This window comes from Macrobrachium nipponense, chromosome 2, assembly GCF_015104395.2.
Source record: "Macrobrachium nipponense isolate FS-2020 chromosome 2, ASM1510439v2, whole genome shotgun sequence".
In the NCBI taxonomy this organism is placed as follows: domain Eukaryota; kingdom Metazoa; phylum Arthropoda; class Malacostraca; order Decapoda; family Palaemonidae; genus Macrobrachium; species Macrobrachium nipponense.
In genome coordinates this window covers 107,950,067-107,970,675 of record NC_087201.1, presented here as the reverse complement: position 1 = coordinate 107,970,675, position 20,609 = coordinate 107,950,067, and the positions used below count along the sequence as shown (strand labels likewise).

The 20,609-nt window shown below is 37.2% G+C and overlaps 1 protein-coding gene across 2 annotated transcripts in view; it reads left to right on the top strand.

Annotated features, from left to right (window-relative positions):
- The window catches only part of LOC135220895 (ubiquitin carboxyl-terminal hydrolase MINDY-2-like), a gene marked incomplete at its 3' end in the record, with an annotated part of 112,734 nt that overhangs the window by 65,596 nt on the left and 26,529 nt on the right, over positions 1-20,609 (top strand). The window contains 2 exon segments of one of the 2 annotated variants that reach the window (XM_064258508.1): positions 2,361-2,557; positions 8,138-8,242. In XM_064258508.1, coding sequence (XP_064114578.1) covers positions 2,361-2,557; positions 8,138-8,242 — 302 coding nt within the window. 2 annotated transcript variants of the gene reach the window in all.

Below are 20,609 nucleotides of genomic sequence, written 5' to 3'. Positions count from 1 at the left end.
CCATTTTGGTAGAGTCAAAGTTGACCGAAGGTTGAAATTTTGGCACTTATTGTTATTTATATGAAAATATTTCAAAACTAATAAAAGCTACAATCATGAGTATTTTTTTGTTGTATTCTACATGAAATTGTGCACATTTTCATATATAATACTTCATGTAACGGATAATTTAAAATGGTGCAAAAATTATGTCAGTGACGAAATAATTTTTGAGATGTGTCACTGATACTGTTCAGTACGGTAAGAAAGAAATTTGCGCGGCTGCGTAACGATTGTAAACAAAACAACGCCTTGATCCGTGAACTCCCAATATCCCCCAAGGCGCTTGATTCAAAAGTTTTCGGCTGGTAGGCCTATAAGTATTTTTCCGCGAATTTAAAAAAAAACTTTTTTGAGTCGACGTCTAATACGTCCAATCAGCATACGGGAGACATTTTGGCTCGACGTTTACTACGTCCAATCGGCGTAAGAGGGTTAAGGAGAACTTGTCTGCTCATAGGATTTTGAATGCTGGTTCTTGGTTTCAGTAGAACACTTTCACCTCCTTTTACCTGAAGGACATTGCCTTAAGGTCCTTGGACATTTTTTCCTTGGGTCTGGTGGTGGCTGCCCAACAAGTTGTGTAGCTCATTTAGTGCCCCTGGTGGGACAGTGTATCATAAGTAAGATGTGGCAGAGAGAACGAGTGAGGTGACTGGGCTCCTTTCCCTTTTTCCATTCTTCATTCCTATGGGCGAGTTGAAGAATAAACACTTCATACGCTGGAACTTGTCTGATACATGTGAGTCTGGTGGCCATACTGTGTTGCATCTATTTTATTTGTATACCATACAATATGCAAATTTGCTTCTCAGTAGCATATACGTACTCCTCTCTCCAGCAAGGGGTGGGAGGAGTGGTGACAAACCGGTTGCAGCCTACATGGTTTGTTGCTTGAACAGATGGAGTTCTCGTGTCGCATGCAATGAATCTGGACATGTCTCATTGTGTTCAATCCCAGCGGGCTGAGTTTTTAAGATACTCATATATCTATTTTCTCATGGGCTTGTATCCCCCAATTTAGAACTCACTTCTGGGAAGGGTTGTCCGGTGTGCTGAGCCTCTAGTCAGTTCAGGATTCTTATGCCTCCCTCCAAGTAAGAGTATATCCTATTGTTAAGATCAAAGGTTTTTTTACATATGAACAAATGACAAGTTTTTTAATCAATTAGTATTTTTCATAGCTAGCAAACCTGAGATCTTAACATTTATTGCTCACCTGTAGCCACCCCTCTGCTAATGCTGGGTTGGAAGAAAGACTGAATGCATCATGGTGTTCATGTGTGACCTATGACCATTCTCCATCTCATCTACACTTGAGTTGCCAGGTGCCACAGATTCTTTGCATTACTATCTTTGATTGTTTTTAACTGGTTTCCAGCTGGCACTAGAAGATTTATCCTATTATTAAGATCTCAGGTTTGTTAGCTATGGAAAAATACAAATTGATTAAAAGAATTGTCATTTTTAACTTTTTAACCCATAATGGACAGACATGCTCTCATGAGTAGCAATAACAGGTTTTAGGTGGACGATGGAGTGACTCATGGTGAGTAACAGTATTACGCGCCATTGATTTGGGAGAATCAGGCTGGGAAAGATATGCCATTTCTTCTATAGCCCATAAATTTATTAATGGCAACTTTTAAAACTGGCAAGAATCCACTGGGTGGCTCAAGAGAGAGAGAGTTGGGATCTTGACTTCATGGGAGGGTGTAGCACCTATCTCTGTCGTATGATGTCTTTTTGTAAATTTGCTTTTAAATATACAAATGAGTGACTTGGTTTTAGTTTGTATCTTTTACAATAGTATATCGGTTATAAATGTGATTTTGCTAAGAAAAGTTCAAAGAAATACTAGAAAAAACATGTATAAATCCAAAAAAGGTATTGCATCTTTATTCTCGGTAAATTTGCGTAGATATTTAATAACAAATATGCTCAGAATTTTTTACTAATTTTACTTCTTATCTGGTTTAGTGTTGTGTGAGCTATAATTATAATTTTACTAAATACAATAAATTTATTTGTTAGAATAATCATGTATAACTTTGTGAAATTTGCAATTGAATAGTCATTTTCATTTTTGAAAAGTCATTTTCAACTTCTTGTGGAAGGTAGGAAAATTTTTTATATTTTTTTTCATACACCACATCTTTCTCTGTTCATTGAAGAGTTTTTTTCTTAATTTGGACGACTTCAAAGTTTTGCCGGCCTGGTGTGGTGTATATTGATTTATTACCCCGTCAATTAAGGGTTAAGCATTGAAAAATATTTTTTGTTAAACTAAAACATTTGATTAAAGCCATGAGTTTTTTCAGGACCAGATTTATCAGCTGCTGACTGATCAAGGCTTTTTACATGAAAACATGGTATGGGAAACGCTTAATGATGTAGATGCAACATTTTCTGAGTTTGTGAATGGAAACTTTCAGCCTGTAACTCCCACAGCAGAAGCTTCCTTGTCGTCTTCAGAAGGGCCTCAAAGTATGACAATGCAGCAGCAGATTAATTCAGAGTAAGTATTTCATTGCATTGAATGCTTCGTAAGAAATGAGTAGATTTTTCAAGGTAAAGTGTAAAACTGAACTTTGTTACTTAACATGCTGCTTCCAGCTTACATTTACAGAGATTGGATAACTTGTTGATGGTCTTTGGATTTTTTCTGTCAAGGGAGAAGATGTTTTGCTGTGTATTTTGAAATAGAAGGCATTTGTGGGAGGTCAAGTTTAGTTCTTGACAAAGGTTGTGGCATGTCCAATTGTCATAAGACATCTCTGATGAGCAGCATACTGAACGTATGTCATCATAAGGGATCACCTCATAAGACTTCTCCTCTGTTGGAAGTGGGTGCTCCTTTGGCGCGATTCCTCTGCCTACAGTGCAATTACTGTGGCAGTGCACAAGTTGACAGTAGAATATTTAGAATGTGTCTGAATAGAGCATATTATCAGGAAATCCCCTTCGGTTATCTTGTTGTCTCCTATGTCTACTTGGAGAAAACCCATGTTAGACCTCTTCACTACATTTCAACAGGAGGCTAGAGGTCAACTGTTCATCGTCCCAGATCTGCTCGTTGAGGTGGAGGACTCCCTTCTGGATACTGCGAACATTCTGGGAGATTGAATGATGGAGTTCCCACCTCCCTTTCTTGAAACTCCTGAAAGACCCAGGAAAGCTACCCCCTCAGCTTCAACTCATTGATTGATGTGGAGTTGTTTGTCCTGCGCACTCCATACCTCTGAGGCCAGGAGCTCTTTTAGATGAGCACCCCAACCTTTGGAGGAAGTATTCAAGAACGGGAGCAGATCTGGAGGGGGTGAATGAAGAGGAACATCATTTGTCAGGCTCCAGAGTCTTAGGATGACCACAGTAGAATGTTTTAGCTTGTATGGAAGACCTTGTATAGACCTCTTCCTGTTTATTTCCTGTTTATTTTATTGCCTGTAGCATAACATTCTGTATACGTAAATGGCAATCATTTATAAGCATACAAATGAAAATAGCAACTTTATTTGATACTGAAGAACAGATCACAGCATCATTCATAAGCTACACAAACAAAAATATAAATTTTATTTAATATTGATGAGGAGATTACAAAATATTACAGGCAGTCCCCGGTTAATGACGGGTTCTGGGCCTGGCTTAGCGCTGATAACTGAAAATTGTCATTAACTGAAATATCACAATAATTATAATAATAAGGGGTGTTTATGATGCCACTTTTACATACTTCACAACTTGCAATCAAGTCTGTTTGTAACTTTTATTTCTTCATTTCTCTCTGAAACTGTCACTCCACTGTGCTGCTTCTGTTAGCTTCCATATTTTATCTCCACTTCCATGACCAGATTGTAAATGTAACTTCGTCATTGCACCTTTAATTTCCTTTAGACTCTGGCTTCCAACCCTCTAGTAACAGTTCTTCTACCTTCCTCCTCAAAGTTGGTACAGTAATACCCTGAAGTTACACGAGGTTAGGTTCCAGACCCCCTCGAACAAGGAGGAATTTTCGCATAAGTTTGGGCATGGTCTATAAAAATACTAATAAATGCTGACTTCTAGAGTTTTAACATTAAATATGACCCTAATCATGGTCCCCCTAAGTATTAAGCTAACTTTTAATTGAAATGAAAGTTTCTATAATTTTATTTAAAATTTAGCTCAATACATTACCTTTAAAAAAGAAATAAATGGCTGGAAAAACATTGGAGCAAATTTGTGAAGAATACATATAAACTATTTGTCTCATCTTTCCCCCTTCAGACTGATCTATTTTTAAAAATCTTCTCAATCTGTTTTTAAGAAATTCATTATTTTGTTTTTGTTTTGTTTTGAAATTATTTTCCATGAACAAAGTGCTTTTTATGTGGGCTAATACAACTCATAGTTATGTGCTTATGTCTAGAATGGCGCATTTACAGTTCTAGACAGTAAAAGTAAAATTAGATCAATTTTAAATTATGTATCACTAACTGAGAGAGAGAGAGAGAGAGAGAGAGAGAGAGAGAGAGAGAGAGAGAGAGAGAGAGAGAGAGAGAGTGTCATGATGCTTTTTCATTCAAGTGCAACTGCTAAATAAACCAAAGAAAGTTCTAAGTGCTACCCCTTGTGTAATAAAGGTGAGAAACACAATAGAATTTAAGAAAGAACTCATAGCAAAGTATTGGAGGAAGTTGCATGTTGATCTCAGTGAGAAAATGCCCACAACAAGCACTGCTGTTAGTGAATTTAAGACCAGCAGAGGCCGGTTTGAAAATTCAGAAAACAAATGGGCACACATAATGTGCCTACTTCAAGGATTTAAGACATTATTCGCAAAGTGGAATTATGTAAGACATTTTGTGGAGAATTATCATCCCAACAAAGAAGTTGTAATCCATGTCTCCAACATGTTTAATGACAATTTTGTATTTAATTTTAGGCAAATTTTAAAGAAATGCCAGGAAACAAATATCTCTGGACAGTTTTGTTGTGCGACAGGGGTCTGAAACTCTCAGGTTGGGCCTAGTGCCAGTAAAAAATGAAGAGAGGAAGTAACCTCAGATAGTGCCAGTAAATACAAAGAGAAGTAACCCCAGATAGGTCCTTGATACCTGAAGTCCTTCTGGAGGGAGATTCCCCTTCCAAACAATAACCTCTCCTCCTCCCTCTCCCCTCCTCTCCATCTTCCATATGCTAGCAATTGTTTTCCATAAAGGTAAGAGTAATGCTAAATGTTCATTTATTCATTTCATTAGGCTTTTATACATATTTATTTCTCATTGTTTTTTTTATGTAAAACTATTCGGTATAAAATGTATATTTTAAAGATATTTTTGGGCATCTGGGATGCATTAATTGTATTTACATTATTCCTTATGGGAATTATTGTTTCGGTTTTCGTGGTAGGTTCTGGAATGGATTATGTACGGAAAACCGAGGTTCCACAGCACAAATTTTATAAATAGTTATATTATTATTATTATTATTATTATTATTATTATTATTATTATTATTATTATTATTATTATTATTATTATTATTATTATTACGTATGTATTATTTAGTCTTATAAATATTTGAGAATATTAATAAACTTAGTACATACATGTACCACAAAAATTCTCTCATCCCAGTAAAATTTTTTTTTTATTTAATGGCATTTAATTTACACATTAAAGCTTGAAAACTTATAAATTACATAAAAAATTAAACAAACACTTTTGCCAGGTTTCTTGAGGATTCAAAAATGTGTTTGTCTTCGCATATTTGTGAAAAACTTGTATATGATAATTAGTTACAATGAAAAATTTATGCTATTTTGAATTCGTGCAACTGGAATCCCATAAGATTGAGGTATTACTGTACGTATTCTTAAGTGACCTTGTTTGACTTCTCTTACCTTAGCCATAATTTCCCCTAATACTTCTATTTAACACAATTCTCTCTTGAATTTATAGTCTTACCCATTTTACTCGCAGATTTAGCAGGTAATGGCCTAGGGCCCCACACCTCAGCAAAATATTAATAATAATAACTCAAAATATATAAAAATTAATTTATTAAAACAATGGTTCAGCAGCAATCAATAATAATAATAATAATAATAATAATAATATAATAAATAATATAATAATAATAATAATATGTGTGTACGCTGGAAACAGACCTTCTTTCAAACAAGTTTTATTAAAAATAATGGCAGAATTCACAGAATTGATTTTGTACAATATTCTTTCAATTCTCCTTATGATTTTCCTTTGTGGCACGCTGGTATTATAAAGCAGCCCGCCCGAAATTTCCGTTGACGACCTACAGCACGATGAACATTGGACAGCTGCTTTATAATACCAGCGTGCCACAAGGAAAATCATAAGGAGAATTGAAAGAATATTGTACAAAATCAATTCTGTGAATTCTGCCATTATTTTAATAAAAATAATAATAATAATAATTAATAATAATAATAATAATAATAATAATAATTAATAATAAAATAATAATAATAATAATAATTAATAATAATTAAATTAATAATAATTAATAATTAATAATAAGTAATAATAATTAATAATTAATAATAATTAATAATTAATAATAATAATTAATAATTAATAATTAATAATTAATAATTAATAATTAATAATTAATAATAATAATAATTAATAATAATAATTAATAATAATAATTAATAATAAATAATAATAATAATAATTAATAATTAATAATTAATAATTAATAATCATCATCATCATCATCATCTAAGGGTGCTCAATTAGAAAATAAATCCCGAAACCTAAGCATAAATGAGAGGGGCACCTAAGGTCACCGGCCTAGTGCACACCCTAAGTCTGCCCGTGGGCACTCTTACCCATTAACCATGGTACATCACTCTGCAAAGTTTCTTTCTTCAAATAAACCTTTTGTTTTTTGATATCACTGGCATTTCCATTATCCCTTTAAACTTGTGTGATGACTCGCCAGAATTAAATACTTTATTAGACTCTTTCTTAGTATCATTCATTCTCCTCAGCTTTTCCTGATTCAAACCCACAACAATGCGTGATAGTCACAATTTCCTCACAAACTGTCAATTTACATCCTGTGTCTGAAATTTCATCAACCTCTGCAGGGTAGAGTTTCTGTGATTTGAATATATGCACAAAGAGCTACTATTTTAAAGGTGATTGGTTTGTGTTGAAAAAATTAACTTTTATTTAAAAGAAAATATTTTCTTATAGAACTGGCAAAGATAAGTGCACTCAAAATAACTTTACCAGGTTCAATTTAATGACAATGGTACGAGAGCTAAAATTTTTGTGTAATATCATAGCACATTATAATTAGTGATAAAGAAGGTAAGTTAGTCGTGTCTAATAATTTGCATAATTGAACATTTTTATAAAAATATTTATCATTATTAAATGCAGTACTATGGAAAACACACTGTTTTAGTAGACAGCATCATTTAAACATTGTACTCAATTATGAAACATTGAATGTATCGAATGAGGTTTATATTCATTAAGTAAAGAGGCAGTATTGTAGGAAAATTGACAAAGATTATAGTTTTATGAATATAGCACTAGTGTGTATGTTGAATGTGTTACCAAAGATCTCTGATTGATAACTAATAATTGGTAGTGATTTATATAGTATGGTAGTACTGAATTAAAAACAACTTTAGTTTTAGATAAACATTTCTTGGAATATACTAATTACAAAGGCAAACCATTGGGATTCTGTTAATAGAAAAGATTTCATAATGTATAATTTTATGATAATAAAGATTGGATTGTAATGGGGAGTAAGTGCATCTGATTAAGATATGGATCTGTTGAATGTGATGAGTTGTATGTGGAGTAAGGTTCTTAATGCATTGCTTGTTATTAAATATTTAGATGATATTACTAAAGTAAAAGTCTGTTTAAAACTTGCAGCTTATGTTTTGATTAGTTGTAAATAGAAAAATGGTATGCTACTATTGCTGAGATTTAAAGATTTTATGAGAAGACAACTATAAGATTTCAAGTGGGTAACAAAGGCTTCATATTAAAGTTGGTGTTAACTGTATCTGCAATTGCATTGCTTTAAATACTGAGACATATTATAGTCAGCAGCTAGCTGCAATGCTTCAGCATGAGGTTGATCTCCAGCAGCGACAACAGCAAAGTTTTGAACGTCTCAAGGATTCTCTTGGCCTTCACAATATGACAGAGTGAGTGATTAATGGCAGTTGGTTTATTTTGGAATGGTATTTGTTCTAACCTTGCATGATATGAAGCTTATCATGTCTAGAAACCCAACTTTTAATATTTTACATGTAGTCCAATGTTATATAGAAATTGGATGTTTTGGTATTGTCTGTAAAGCCTTGTCGTTTGAATGACCTGTTGACTTGTTATCTACTCATCGCTTAATGCTTGATTGTAAAATACTTGGTAAATTATCCTACTGTACATTCAGGCTTTGTACATAATTTCCGTATCATTCAAGTGAGATATTTTATTGGTGTTCCATCTTAGAATGTATTTTACTTATTGTTAGTAAAGCCTTGTTTGGCACATGGTTGTAGTTAGCAGCTACAAAGGGAAATTGGTTTTAGTAATTTAGAAGTTTTATGAAATATTGAACTTAATTGTGAAACTATGAAAATTTATATCATTGTTTCTCTTGTGTGATTTTAATGTAATCTTAATGATTTGGTGACTTTCCGTTATCTTTCGTAAACAAATCTGATATTTTTAGTGTGTTTGTAGCTCTTGAAAATAACAGTAGTTAGACATGTCTATTACAGTAGCCATTTGTACTATATTATTAGAAAAATACAATGTATAAAAAAACTTAGTTGAACACCAGTTGAACACCAAGTTATTTGGAGGTCTTAATATTTTCCTAGTATTTATAGTTATTAATATTTATCTTGAACTTTTAGCATTTATTAAGATTATAAATGCATAATATATTTTTTAGCTTTCTTATCATAGCTTTTGTAGCTGTATGCCAAGTTTGTGCTTTGCAAAGTACAAATGGTTATTTTATATAGTTGACCCATTCAGAGCTCACATTGCTTTGTTAATGGTGTAAGTAGTGACCAAGGGAAATCCATAGAAAGAGCTTCTATTCTCCCTTGTGAGCATCTGATTTGTGTTATGACTTCCAGACATGTGGGTGAATGTTGGTATGTGTTGGGATTTTGTTATTTGGATGATATTAATTTGAGTTTTGTATTGGTTTTATTTGTTGATTATTAATTTCCAAGGTTTGCTAATCCCTTTGTCTATATGTTGTGTTAGGGTACCTTGACATGCTTTATTGCATTTAATAGATTACTTTCAGATTGCTTTTGTTTTGCATTGATAATACTTTTTGTGTTGCTTTTGTTGTTTGTGTGATTCTTTGCTTTGCCAAGATATAAATAATCCTGCTTGTGTCCAAACAAAGTGGATGGTAAGCTACTTGCAGAAATAAGACTTGAGCTGAGATTAGGGAATAAATCTTGGATGGTGGGTGTATTAGAGCACCTCAGGATGAAATGTGTCTATGCTGGGAAGGATTGAGAGAGCATAAGAATCCTTAAAATCATGAGTTGTTCATACACGGAACAAACATAGAGTCTTAACATTAGGATAAATCTAGCGCCAGCTAGAAACTCGTAAAAAATTCAGTAGAATTGTATATGCAAGGAACTGGTGGCATCTGTCCCTTGTCACAAGTTAAATGGAACAGCCATCGATCTAAGCTGGGCCTCATGACGTCTGTTTTCTACTTACCACCTTTGAGTGATGACATCTTGGAAACCTCAGAGGTTATGCCCCTGTGTAGGTGGTTTCCATCTGTTCACGCTTACTAGCCTCCATGAATACGGATCCTAATTCTACGTGCAGTAGGTGCAGAGCAAATTTATGTAGTATCACTAATCTTTGTTCAGAATGTCGTTCTTGGTTGGTGGGTCAGTGGAAGAGGTTCTCCGAGAAGGGTCAATACAATAGGAAGATAGAGATGCCATCCTTGTTGGTTTGTCCTTCATCATCTTCTTCATTTATTCAGCTTCCTCTTTAGGCTGGCCTATCTTTTGAGAGGCCTATTCTGGTTGCTTCGCCTTATGTACTAGATTTTTCCTATACCCTTTCCTGTTATTCCAACGATTCATTAAGGGAAGTATCAGGAGGGGTTTCGGGAGATTTTTTCACATTTTGCCTCATCTTTCCCTTTGGAAGTGGGTGGCCGACATTGCCATCTTTGTCTCTTTCCAGCACATCACTGCCATCTTTGTCTCTTTCCAGCCTGTGATGTGCAGAAGATGGCAAGTGTTTGAGCATTGCCATGCCTCTCAGGAGTACCAACCTTTGATAGCCGATTGTTCCACTGCTTGGCTTCCTGGTACCCAGTATCATCTACCATGGCTGTTCCTACTCCCCTGGGTCTCCACTATATGGGGTCTCATGCTGCAACATCTAGCAGGAAGCAGATGGTATCAACAGCACATCATTTTGGGTTGCCCCTTGTTCTGCCAACAGTAGTACCAACATCCTCCTCACATGATTCATCTGCTGTTGTGATGCCACGGCCAGATCCCACTGTGATGTCACCATCAGCTTTGACTACGTTAGTGATGTCAAAGCCAATTTTCTAGTCAAGCCAGTGTTGGAGAGACTGGATTCAGTGATTGAAGAGAGGTGTAATTGCTGTAATCGTGCTTATAAGAAGAGACATGTATCTTCTGCATCCTCCTCTTTTTCATCTACATCATCGTCAGTGTTGTGGTCATCCGATTCCCCGGTAGGGTTCTGGTCAAGCATGGGAGAATCAGGGACTTCATGTCTGATTCTAGTGCCAAGAAAAGAAGAACTATTTCTTCTTCTTTATGCTGGGAGAGTCACATCCCAGTCAAGAGACGTGTTCCAGAATCAGCAGTTGCTCCAAAGTTGTTAGCTGCTCACGGACAGAGTTTGCTCATGTTCATTCGTCCTCAGAAGGCGACAGTAGTAGTGCTTAGTCAAACCCTGTCCGTCTTGGCTCTTGGTCGTGACTTTACTGCTGTGAGTGGATTATGTTGGGATGTTGACAAATTCCATACAGATGTATGTGGATGGTAGCATTTGTATAACAACCTCAGATACACAAAGGCTCCTTGCTAACAGGAAACATGAAGTAGTACTTGTACTATCTCCTGTTCAACCTATTCAAGTTTGGAGGAAGGATGTCAACGTGCTAATCAAGAGATCCCATTTACAGATTCTTCTGTTAATAACTGTGTAGTTGTGAATGTCTGTGCTGTTTCTAGGCCTACAGGGGGTGGGATTACTTGTCTGTCGCGCTGTCAATCCAGGTCGCATTTGCCAGTAGTGTCTCCTCTTCACTGAATCACAACTGAAGTAGCTGGGGGAGGCATGGTTGTGATTCGTCTCCGTAACACTTGTACATGAAAGTTTGGTGCTCATGTTCAGGATCGGGGAGCAGGGATCATGGCCATTGTTCACATTCAGATCAAGGAACAGGAACCACAGCTGATGTTCACGTTCAAGATCAAGGAGCAGGGACCAGGGCTGACGTTTGCCTTTCCTGGGCCATGGACGTGACATGAGCAAGCCATAGGAAGATTCACATTTGTCATGTAAGAAAGGATCTTTGCTTTCCAGAGTGAGTCTTTGAGATCTCCCTGTGCCCTCCACTTTGGCTTGTCACCCACATGAGGTGGAGGATTTGGATAACCAGGATTACCTTTCCTCTTATGCAGAGGTTATATAGCTGATTCATTAGTTCAATAATCTCTCTAAGAGAACTGACACTCCTTCACAATGGCTAATACAGGTATCAAAGTGCCTCTAGGACTTAAGAAGGATGTTAAGACTTTCTTTGAGTTGCCATGCTCCAGTCATGCGGATTCCGTTCTTTGGCATGCCAATTAGTTAATTGTGGGCTGGGATCACTCATTAAGGTCAAACAGATCTTTCCAATTTCCGCCAGCTCCACTTCTTCGTCACATTAGATATTATACAACATCTATTGTTCCGCTACTCAGGAGACAGATTAATCCAGAAGTCATACAATTAAGACCTTGCAGGTTATCTCAGAAAATTCTCCACATCTGTGTACCAGGGAAAGTGGTCCATCTACTGTGATTGGTGTCGCAGATGGAGTACCTCTCCTCTCGAAACCTCTTTTCAACGGATAGCTGATTTCCTGTTTTTTCTCAGAACAGAAAACAACTCAGTGTTTTAATTATAGAGGGGTACAGGCTGCTTTAGCTATGAAGGATAGAAAACAACTTCATGTTAAAATTGTAAAGGGGTACAGTGCTGCTTTAGCTATAGTTGTACGTATGAAGGTGTGGATATAATTACATCTTGGGAGATACCTATGGTGACTAAGAGCTTTGAGCAGTCTTGTTACCCTAGAGAGTTCATGTCTTCCAGTTAGGATTTGACCTTGTACTGACTAGCCTTAATAGAGTCCCCTATGAGCTGTTGTGACAGGCAACGGATAGACTGTTGAGCATGAAGGCAGTCTTTTTTGCTGGCCTTAGCTTCAGCTAAAAGGGTAGGCGAATTACTTGTTTTGTCTTATGATGTCAAACTTACCAAGGGTTGGAAGTCAATAGCATTCGAATTTGTATCGGAATTGGTTGCTAAGATGCAAAATCCCTCAATTCATGGTGACGGATTCATTTCCTTTGCTAAACATGCCTTCTTTGGGAGACTGTTGATGATGACCCTGATGAAATGTTGCTATGTACTGTCAGAACACTGTGTGCTTATCTACAGAGAACTTGACATCTCAGACTGAGATGTAGAAAACTTTTTTTTAGCACAGGCTAGGTCAAGAAAGTATCCAATAATACAATCTCGTTTGGATATGAGAAACGATCATGAATCCATATTTGTCATCACCAACTGCTTCAGCCAATAGCGGGCATGCAAAAGGGCACGACCTCAGAGGGCTGAGTTACACATTAGAATTCAAGAAAGATTTATTTGTTCATAGAATATTGAATGCTGGTCTATGGCATCGCTAAACCACGTTCACTTCCTTCTACCTGAAGGATATTGCTCATAGGTCCTTGTCACTTTTAAGTTGGATCTGGTGGTGGCTGCTCAACAGGTTGTATAGCTCATCCAGTGTCCCTGTTGGGACAGTTTGTATCAAGCTTAAGAGGATGGTGTGAAAGTGAAATGAATGAGATGACTGGTCCCTTCTTTTCTTCTTTCTGTCCTCTTCTTTACTTATGGGCAGTATGAAGATTGTTCCATCATGAACTGGAATGGGCATGATACAGGTGAGTGCAGTGACCATGCTGTTAGAGTAATCATTAATGAATGGAGTTACCTATCAGTAGCAAAGCATTCCTCTCATCAGCAAGAAAGGCCTTTTATTGAAACCCAGAAGTCTGAACCTAAGTTATACACATATCTAAGGTTCAGAGGTGTAGACCTCTTTCTTGGATTTTTCTTTTACAAGAAGAATAACCTGGTGTGGCAAACCTCCAGTTGGTTAATGGTACTTACCGTATATTTCGGCGTATAAGTCAACCCTTTAGCCCCAAAAAATCATGCCAAAATTAGGGGGTCGACTTATCTAACGGTAACAAAAAGTGAATCTTGATTATTTTGGCATATCGGTACAGGAATCCAGGCTTTACAGTTGGCTAATAACAATGACAGCCTTGTTGAGGTAACTATGTATGTAAATACCAGTATTAAAAACATTTCGCACTGTAATACGACAATAATAATACATTAGAACATCCATTACTTTAAATAAAATGAAAAAAATCAAAGTAACTTGAAGAAACCCCAATCGCACAGCAAGTGTAAACATTGCTTAGCCATTTGTAGTACCGTAACTAAGAAGGATGCGTTCACTCTGACAGTTTTGTATTTACCGGGGTATTGTTCAAAAACATTTATATATGGTATGAAATCTTTATTTATCACATAAAATAAAATAAAAAAAATTTGTATTTAATGGTAAATATGTATTTAAAATCCTTTTAACAACCCAATCAAATCATTAACTTGAGTGGCAGTTTATACATACATATATACGTAGGCTGTTATGCAGCGTTAGTTAGCGCTTTGTTTGTTTACATTACACACGAGTAACGTATCTTTCGTTATATCATTTCTAATCCTATTTGCCAGTATCCATCTTTTATATATTACACAGATTTTTTAATATACCAAGTATATTACCAGTATTTCATATGGTAAGTAGAGCAACTTATGTACCGTAATAACATCCAGGTTATTTTATATGATACGTTTTACCCTGCTGCTTATTTTGAGCGTACGGTTGGCCTCACATTTTATAGGTCGACTAATATACCCGATATTAGTTGAAATCATAAAAATTTACTCAGAATTGGGGGGGTCGACTTATCTTCCGGTCGACTTATACGCCGGAATATACGGTACCTCCTGCCAAGAGTAAGTCTATCCTAATGTTAAGATCCCAGGTTTGTTCTGTATATGAACAAATAACACTTTAAGGCCTACCTCTAACCACCCCTCTGACATTTTAACCTGGGTTGGAAGAATAACCGAGACGTCATGAGGCCCAGCTTGGGTTGGTGCTGTTCCACCTAGCTTGTGACAGAGGACAGATGCCACAAGTTCCTTGCATATACAATTCAACTGAATTTTTTTACGTTTCCACTTGGCACTAGAAGGTTTATCCTAATTGTAAGACCACAGATTTATTAGTTATGAAAAATACAGATTACAGATTATTTTAAGAATTTGCCATATTTCAATAAATTCAGTGGTAAGAGTGTCTTGAGGCCAAAGTGTTTCCATGTATTCTGCTCTGCAACTCTTAAGGATGGTTTTGAAGGTAGCTTTGCATTTGGTGTTAGTGGTGTGTTGAAGACTTGATGCAATAACAAATTAGTAATGCATAACATACAAATTTGTGATATTACTGTAGCCAAAGTGCATTGTATGGCTGGTTTTGTTGGTATCTTTGAACTGAGATTCTCTTTTTGATTTTATTAGTCAGAGCTCTTTTACATTGTATTTCAGATTTTAAGCAGGGTCTTCTGTGCACCTGAAAGCTGGCATTGGAGGCGTGAGCTGTGATCATTGCACAACTTATTCCTCAACTTAGAAAACAAAACTTTTATTTTGGGATAGGTCACATAGAGTAATCCCTTTCAAGATAATAGCTTAGTAATGTCAAGGGGATTGAGGGGAACACAATTTTAAGAAAGGCAGAACTGGGTGAGTGCCATTCTTGGTGTGTTCTAGCCTACCTCAAAACTTAGCCAAACCTTGCAATTTACCAAGCCTTCCCTCTGGAAACTTGCACTAGTAAAATCTGATAGAATTTACAGCCATAAATATTGCGCTTTAAGCAAGAAAAATGTCCCAGTTGAGTCAGCCAACAGGATGGAAAAAGCACAGTAAATGATAATAAAAATACCAGAATAAACACAAAGAATAAATGCAATGAATCCATATGCTTCATTTCATTTTGGTAAGTCTTTAGTAGTCCCTTCTCATTTTCTGTTTTATGTAGTACACAGTGCTTCCATATTTTTGTTTAGTTTTACTGACCTCTGTATGTTAGATTATACCTATACAGCTATGTGTTGCAACACTGATCCTTTGTGTTTTGTGTCAAAGAATTGCTTGTGAACAATATGTCAGCTTACAATGTCTTGCTCAGAGCAGTCCTTGAGTGTTAAGAAAACTTGTGTTCTTTGTTTATGGGTTTTAAGGTGTCAGTGGAGTTATGTTACACAGGCCACTGTATTGAAATCTGAGAGGCTAGGAATATAGAAGAAGGAAGACAGTGGCAAAGCTTGGTATTATGACATCTCTATATTGTTGAGCTGTGCCTTTAGCTGTGCACTCACCATGCAAACTCTGGAGAGACTGCATGAGGTTTTGTCCACAGCAGAGCTGGAGGTTGTCTGTAAGTTGGCAGCAAGTTGGAGCAGAAAGCTGCAGCAGTGGTGCAGGATGATGTGAGCAATATCTCAAAAGACCATTATGTAATTAAGCAAGACATCTAAAAAACTGGAACACTTGCAAAAATGTAAAGAATGGTCTTCCTTTACCAGCAGGAAAGTAGTAAATAAGATAGTGGATTAAAAACACCACACCCAACTTTTTGCCTCCACCAGTATTGTAATTCCTTACCCGACATTGAGATAACAATCATTGTCTGTGCCCTCTTTAACTATGAATGCAGGCAATTTAGTTGTTTGCCCACTAATTGTCCTCATTGACAATAAGTGCTCATGCTCATGGGGAGTGCTCGATAAGAATATGTAGTGCATCCTCGACTTAAGGCGGGGATCTGTTCCAGCTCCACACTGTAAGTTGATTTCCGTGGTAACGCCATAACTTGATGTTAAAGCATTGTAACATGATGTTGCATAAAGTTGCAGTACTGTAAGCGCCATCAACTTGATGCCTATTCTTGCCGTTAGAGCCATAACTTGATGTAATGGCACTTTATGGTGCTGTTTGCAGAACAGCCAAAATTGAATCATCTGTGACTGGATGAAATATAACCATTCCTGAAAACAATGTTTTCAAAACCCCCAGTCATGAATAGGTGATAAACTGCACTGAATTTTTTCCTGAATGAACCAAGTCCAGCATTAGTTTCAATAGTTAAGCACAATCTGTGTGACAGGTCCATGTTGAAATAAGATTAAATTAAACATTTCATATAAAGAATCTGTAAGTTTTGAAGTACAGTGCTCCCCCACTTTTATGAAAGGATAGGTTCCAGAACTTACTGCGGAAATGCAAAAATCCCCTCTGTAAATGCTTATAACTGGCTTATAAGTGCCAAATACTACCCTGTACCCCTTAAACTAAAATGCTTATAACTGTGTATTTTAGCATTTCACAGCTTAATTTGATAGTTCAAACAAAAATACACCCCAAATCTTCATCCCAAAATATAGGTTAGTACCCTTTTACAACTGTTACTTTTAATTACGTATACATATACACCCCTCAGATGCTTTTAACAGTAATTTACTCATTTTAAGATATTGATATTAACTCAGCAAGATAGTATTTATGAAATGTTTAATAAAAGTTAAATAAATCTTTTAATACAAATTGAACAAATCTGTTTTACAGAAAATTTGACAACTAATCAAGTTACCCCTGTACTGTATAATAAGCATAGCTGTTTTTTCTCATAGTATTGAAGACGTCCTTTTTTGTTTATATATTGGTAAAAACATTTATAATAATTACAAATTCATTTTTTTGTAGATTAACACCATTTGTTCACTAATTACTGTATTTTTTCATATTGTGTTCATGACTACAGATTTTTATGATAAAAATAATTTCCAGTGCGCTTATAATGTAGTAAGTTCATTCCAGGTTAGTTCCCATACTGAGTATAATGGGTGTACAATTCTCTCTCTCTCTCTCTCTCTCTGCATTGCATTGACTGCTAACTTATGATGTTCCATCCTTCACCAAAAATATGAACTATTTTGGGAGATGTTTATGTGTTTGCAGCCTGAGACAGTTTGCGAACAGGAAAATTTTTTTTCTAACATCTGGTTCGTAACCTGATTTTTTCGTGAACAGGACCGTTTGTCAACTGAGGTACCACTGTATATGATTATAATGTGTCATAATATATGCAGCTACAACTCCTTGCTTTACTCTTGAGTTGTGCTTTCTGTATTCTGATACAATAGTTCATGCTGATATTTGTTAACTCTACAACTTTTTTAATGATGCGTCATACTGGTTTTATCATTGCTAGGCAACAGGATTAAACTAGTTTTTTTACCTTGCTTATGTGTTTAGCCATGTGCTATGTAGAGCTTGGTGCCTGGGAGTAAGGGTTCTCTCGCTGGCAAGTATTGCCCTGTACATATGTTGCTGACTGCTCTTTTTCTGATGCTATGGGCATGAAGCAGCTGTTGTGCGGGTTATCACCAAACCTGTGGCTCGACTGAGAGAGAGAGTGACTGCTCTTTTTCTGATGCTATGGGCATGAAGCAGCTGTTGTGCGGGCTATCACCAAACCTGTGGCTGATGAACAGAGATGATGTAAGGGGTTGGGACTGATGGTTTTGCAGTAAAAGTCGAAGAGGGAGTAGATTCGTCATCGTTATTTTCGCCCTCTTTCTTGGTCTCCCTGAGACCCTACAACACGGGAGCATCAAGTGTGTGGGTCTCCTCAGAAAATACAAGTGGAAGAGGTAACCCATATCACTTACCCTAGTCCCAAGAAATTTTTTCCCAGACTGGTATGTATCTCCACCCATGTTTCTTCAGACACTTGGGTAGAGGGAGCTACTGACTGTCATCCTGTACACAACTTGGAAGCACAAGTGCATAGTCCTTGTAGGAGAATTGTGTCACTCCGAGCACTCAGGTTTCTTCAAAACCTCAAGTTACCTTTACCAGAATCAGGAATTTACCTCCATGCACTGGTTTTCCCTTCTGCTAGAGTTTCTTTGGACACTCAAGTGAGCTCCAGATGTGCAAGTCTTGAATGTTGGCTCGACTGTGTTCGCATGATCAGCCCAGCTTCCCCGAGCCAAGTGCTTGAGTTCATTCGTGCTGATACCCAAGCGCTCAGCACCAGCCAGCTGTGATTGTGTTTGCATGATTGGGCCAGGACTTGTATCACCAGCTACTCGGGTTTTCTCAAAACCTGGGGTTATCCCCACGGACTGGTATATCCTTTGCTCGAGTTTCTTCGGACACTTGGGTAACTGCTCCTCTTACCCCAGCTGCTCTTGCTGCCTCAGCTGCAATGGCTACTCCTGTGGTTCCTGCTGCTCTCTTCTGGATGGAATAAACTGACTTCCATCCTGAAGAAGGTGTCGAAGAAGAAATAAAAAAGGGGTTGTAAGGTGACATCATCATCGTCCTCTTCACCTCTTTCTGTGACTTCATCATCTGCTGCCTCCTCCCCTTCTCCTTCTGAGTCCCACCAGCCAAAGAAGAATAAGGCTGCCTCTCCTTTCCCTAAGAAGAACCGCCATGGGACTTCAAGGGCCTGCCTCCCTCCACAAGGGAAGCAGGGAACCGATTTGCGTCCCCTACCAGGGTCTCATGTATTTGACCTTGAGTTCTGTACTTGGCAGGACTTGACAGTCTAGTTCAAGTTTGGGAAGCTCGACTTCATACTTGAGCAAAACGCTTAGTGTCCTGTCATGCTGTTTCAATCCTAGTCCCATATCAGTATCTTCAGAGAAGAGACAATGTTATTTTTGCTACCAAGGAGTAGACAGCTCAACAGTAGTAAGTTGACCCTCAGGAACGTCCTTCTCTTTGTTTGCATCAGTTGAGAAGTCAAGAATTCTAGTATTCTATAAGGGACTCCCTATTCCTTTCCATTCCTTCGGGAAGTAAATAAATTAGGGTTCTTGTCTTTCCTTTGGGAAGGAAAGGAATTGGGAACTAGCCTGTTCTCCAAGCAACAGGGACTTAGTTGGAGTGTCTCTGCACATTCCTCCTCCTGTCATACACCTGTTCACAGACACATCGACCGAGGGAAGACTCACTCACCTGGAAGACTTGCTTTTTCCATCTGATTAGAACCAGCATGGCAAACATCTGTACACCATGGACTCCTGTAACCGGTAAGGTCTCCGGACCTGACCTATGAGAGTGAGTGGGGGTCCTGCGCTCAAGTATGGTGTCACCCCCAGCACGTTCTTGCATGGGAACGGTGTTGGTCCCAAACAGGTGACACAAGCCCACAGGTGAGCTCACCCGGGAAGGAGATCTTTTTTATTTTCTTGTCTGTAGAAGTCTAGGCCTCCATCTAGACTATGCATTGCACTCGAGAAAATGAGATTCTGTTACGCTTGAGTTTGTCCTGAAATTTATAGTAAGACTTTTGGGTCACCTTCAGTCCCATTTTGAACTGGTTAGTACAGTTAACCCCACTATTTGCATTCTTGCCCATTTAAGGATTTTTTTTGTGGAACACGTACTAGTACACATTATTTGTGGAAAATTTGCTTATTTGTGGTATTTTTCACAGAAATATTCACAAACTACTGTGTTTTCATACATTTGTGACTAAATGCACTTTTTGTGATGAAATTATTAAAATACTTGGGTATAGGCATTTTTAGAGTTTTTTGTTTGAACTATCAAAATAGGCAGTTCTAAGCATTTTTAGAGGGGTTTTAAATTTGTAGATTTTAGTTATTTGCCAGTGGGTGTAGTACCCATCCCCCCTAGTACAGGCGATCCATTACTATAGTAACCGATACTATTGTTTCCAGTTAAAGTGTCTCAGGACTACTATCTTCAAGAGGACGTGACATCTCAAGCCTGAGTGTTGATGACTTTTTTAGTACATTTTTTGACTTAAGAAAGAAGGGTTCAAACACATTTTATTTCTACCGTCCTGAGGCTATCAAATGCGTTCTTGACGGCTAGGAGTTTGTTCTAAGTACTTCACGAGGATAGGGACATTGGTTCATCCCTTGCACATCTTTTTTCCTTCTGGATGTTGCCCACAGGCCTTGGGGTCTCATTTTCATGAGCCCTGTGGCAGGGGCTCAACAAGTTATGCAGCTTTCCCAGATCCCCTTGCGAACAGTTTGCATCTTGCCTAAGGGCTTTGGT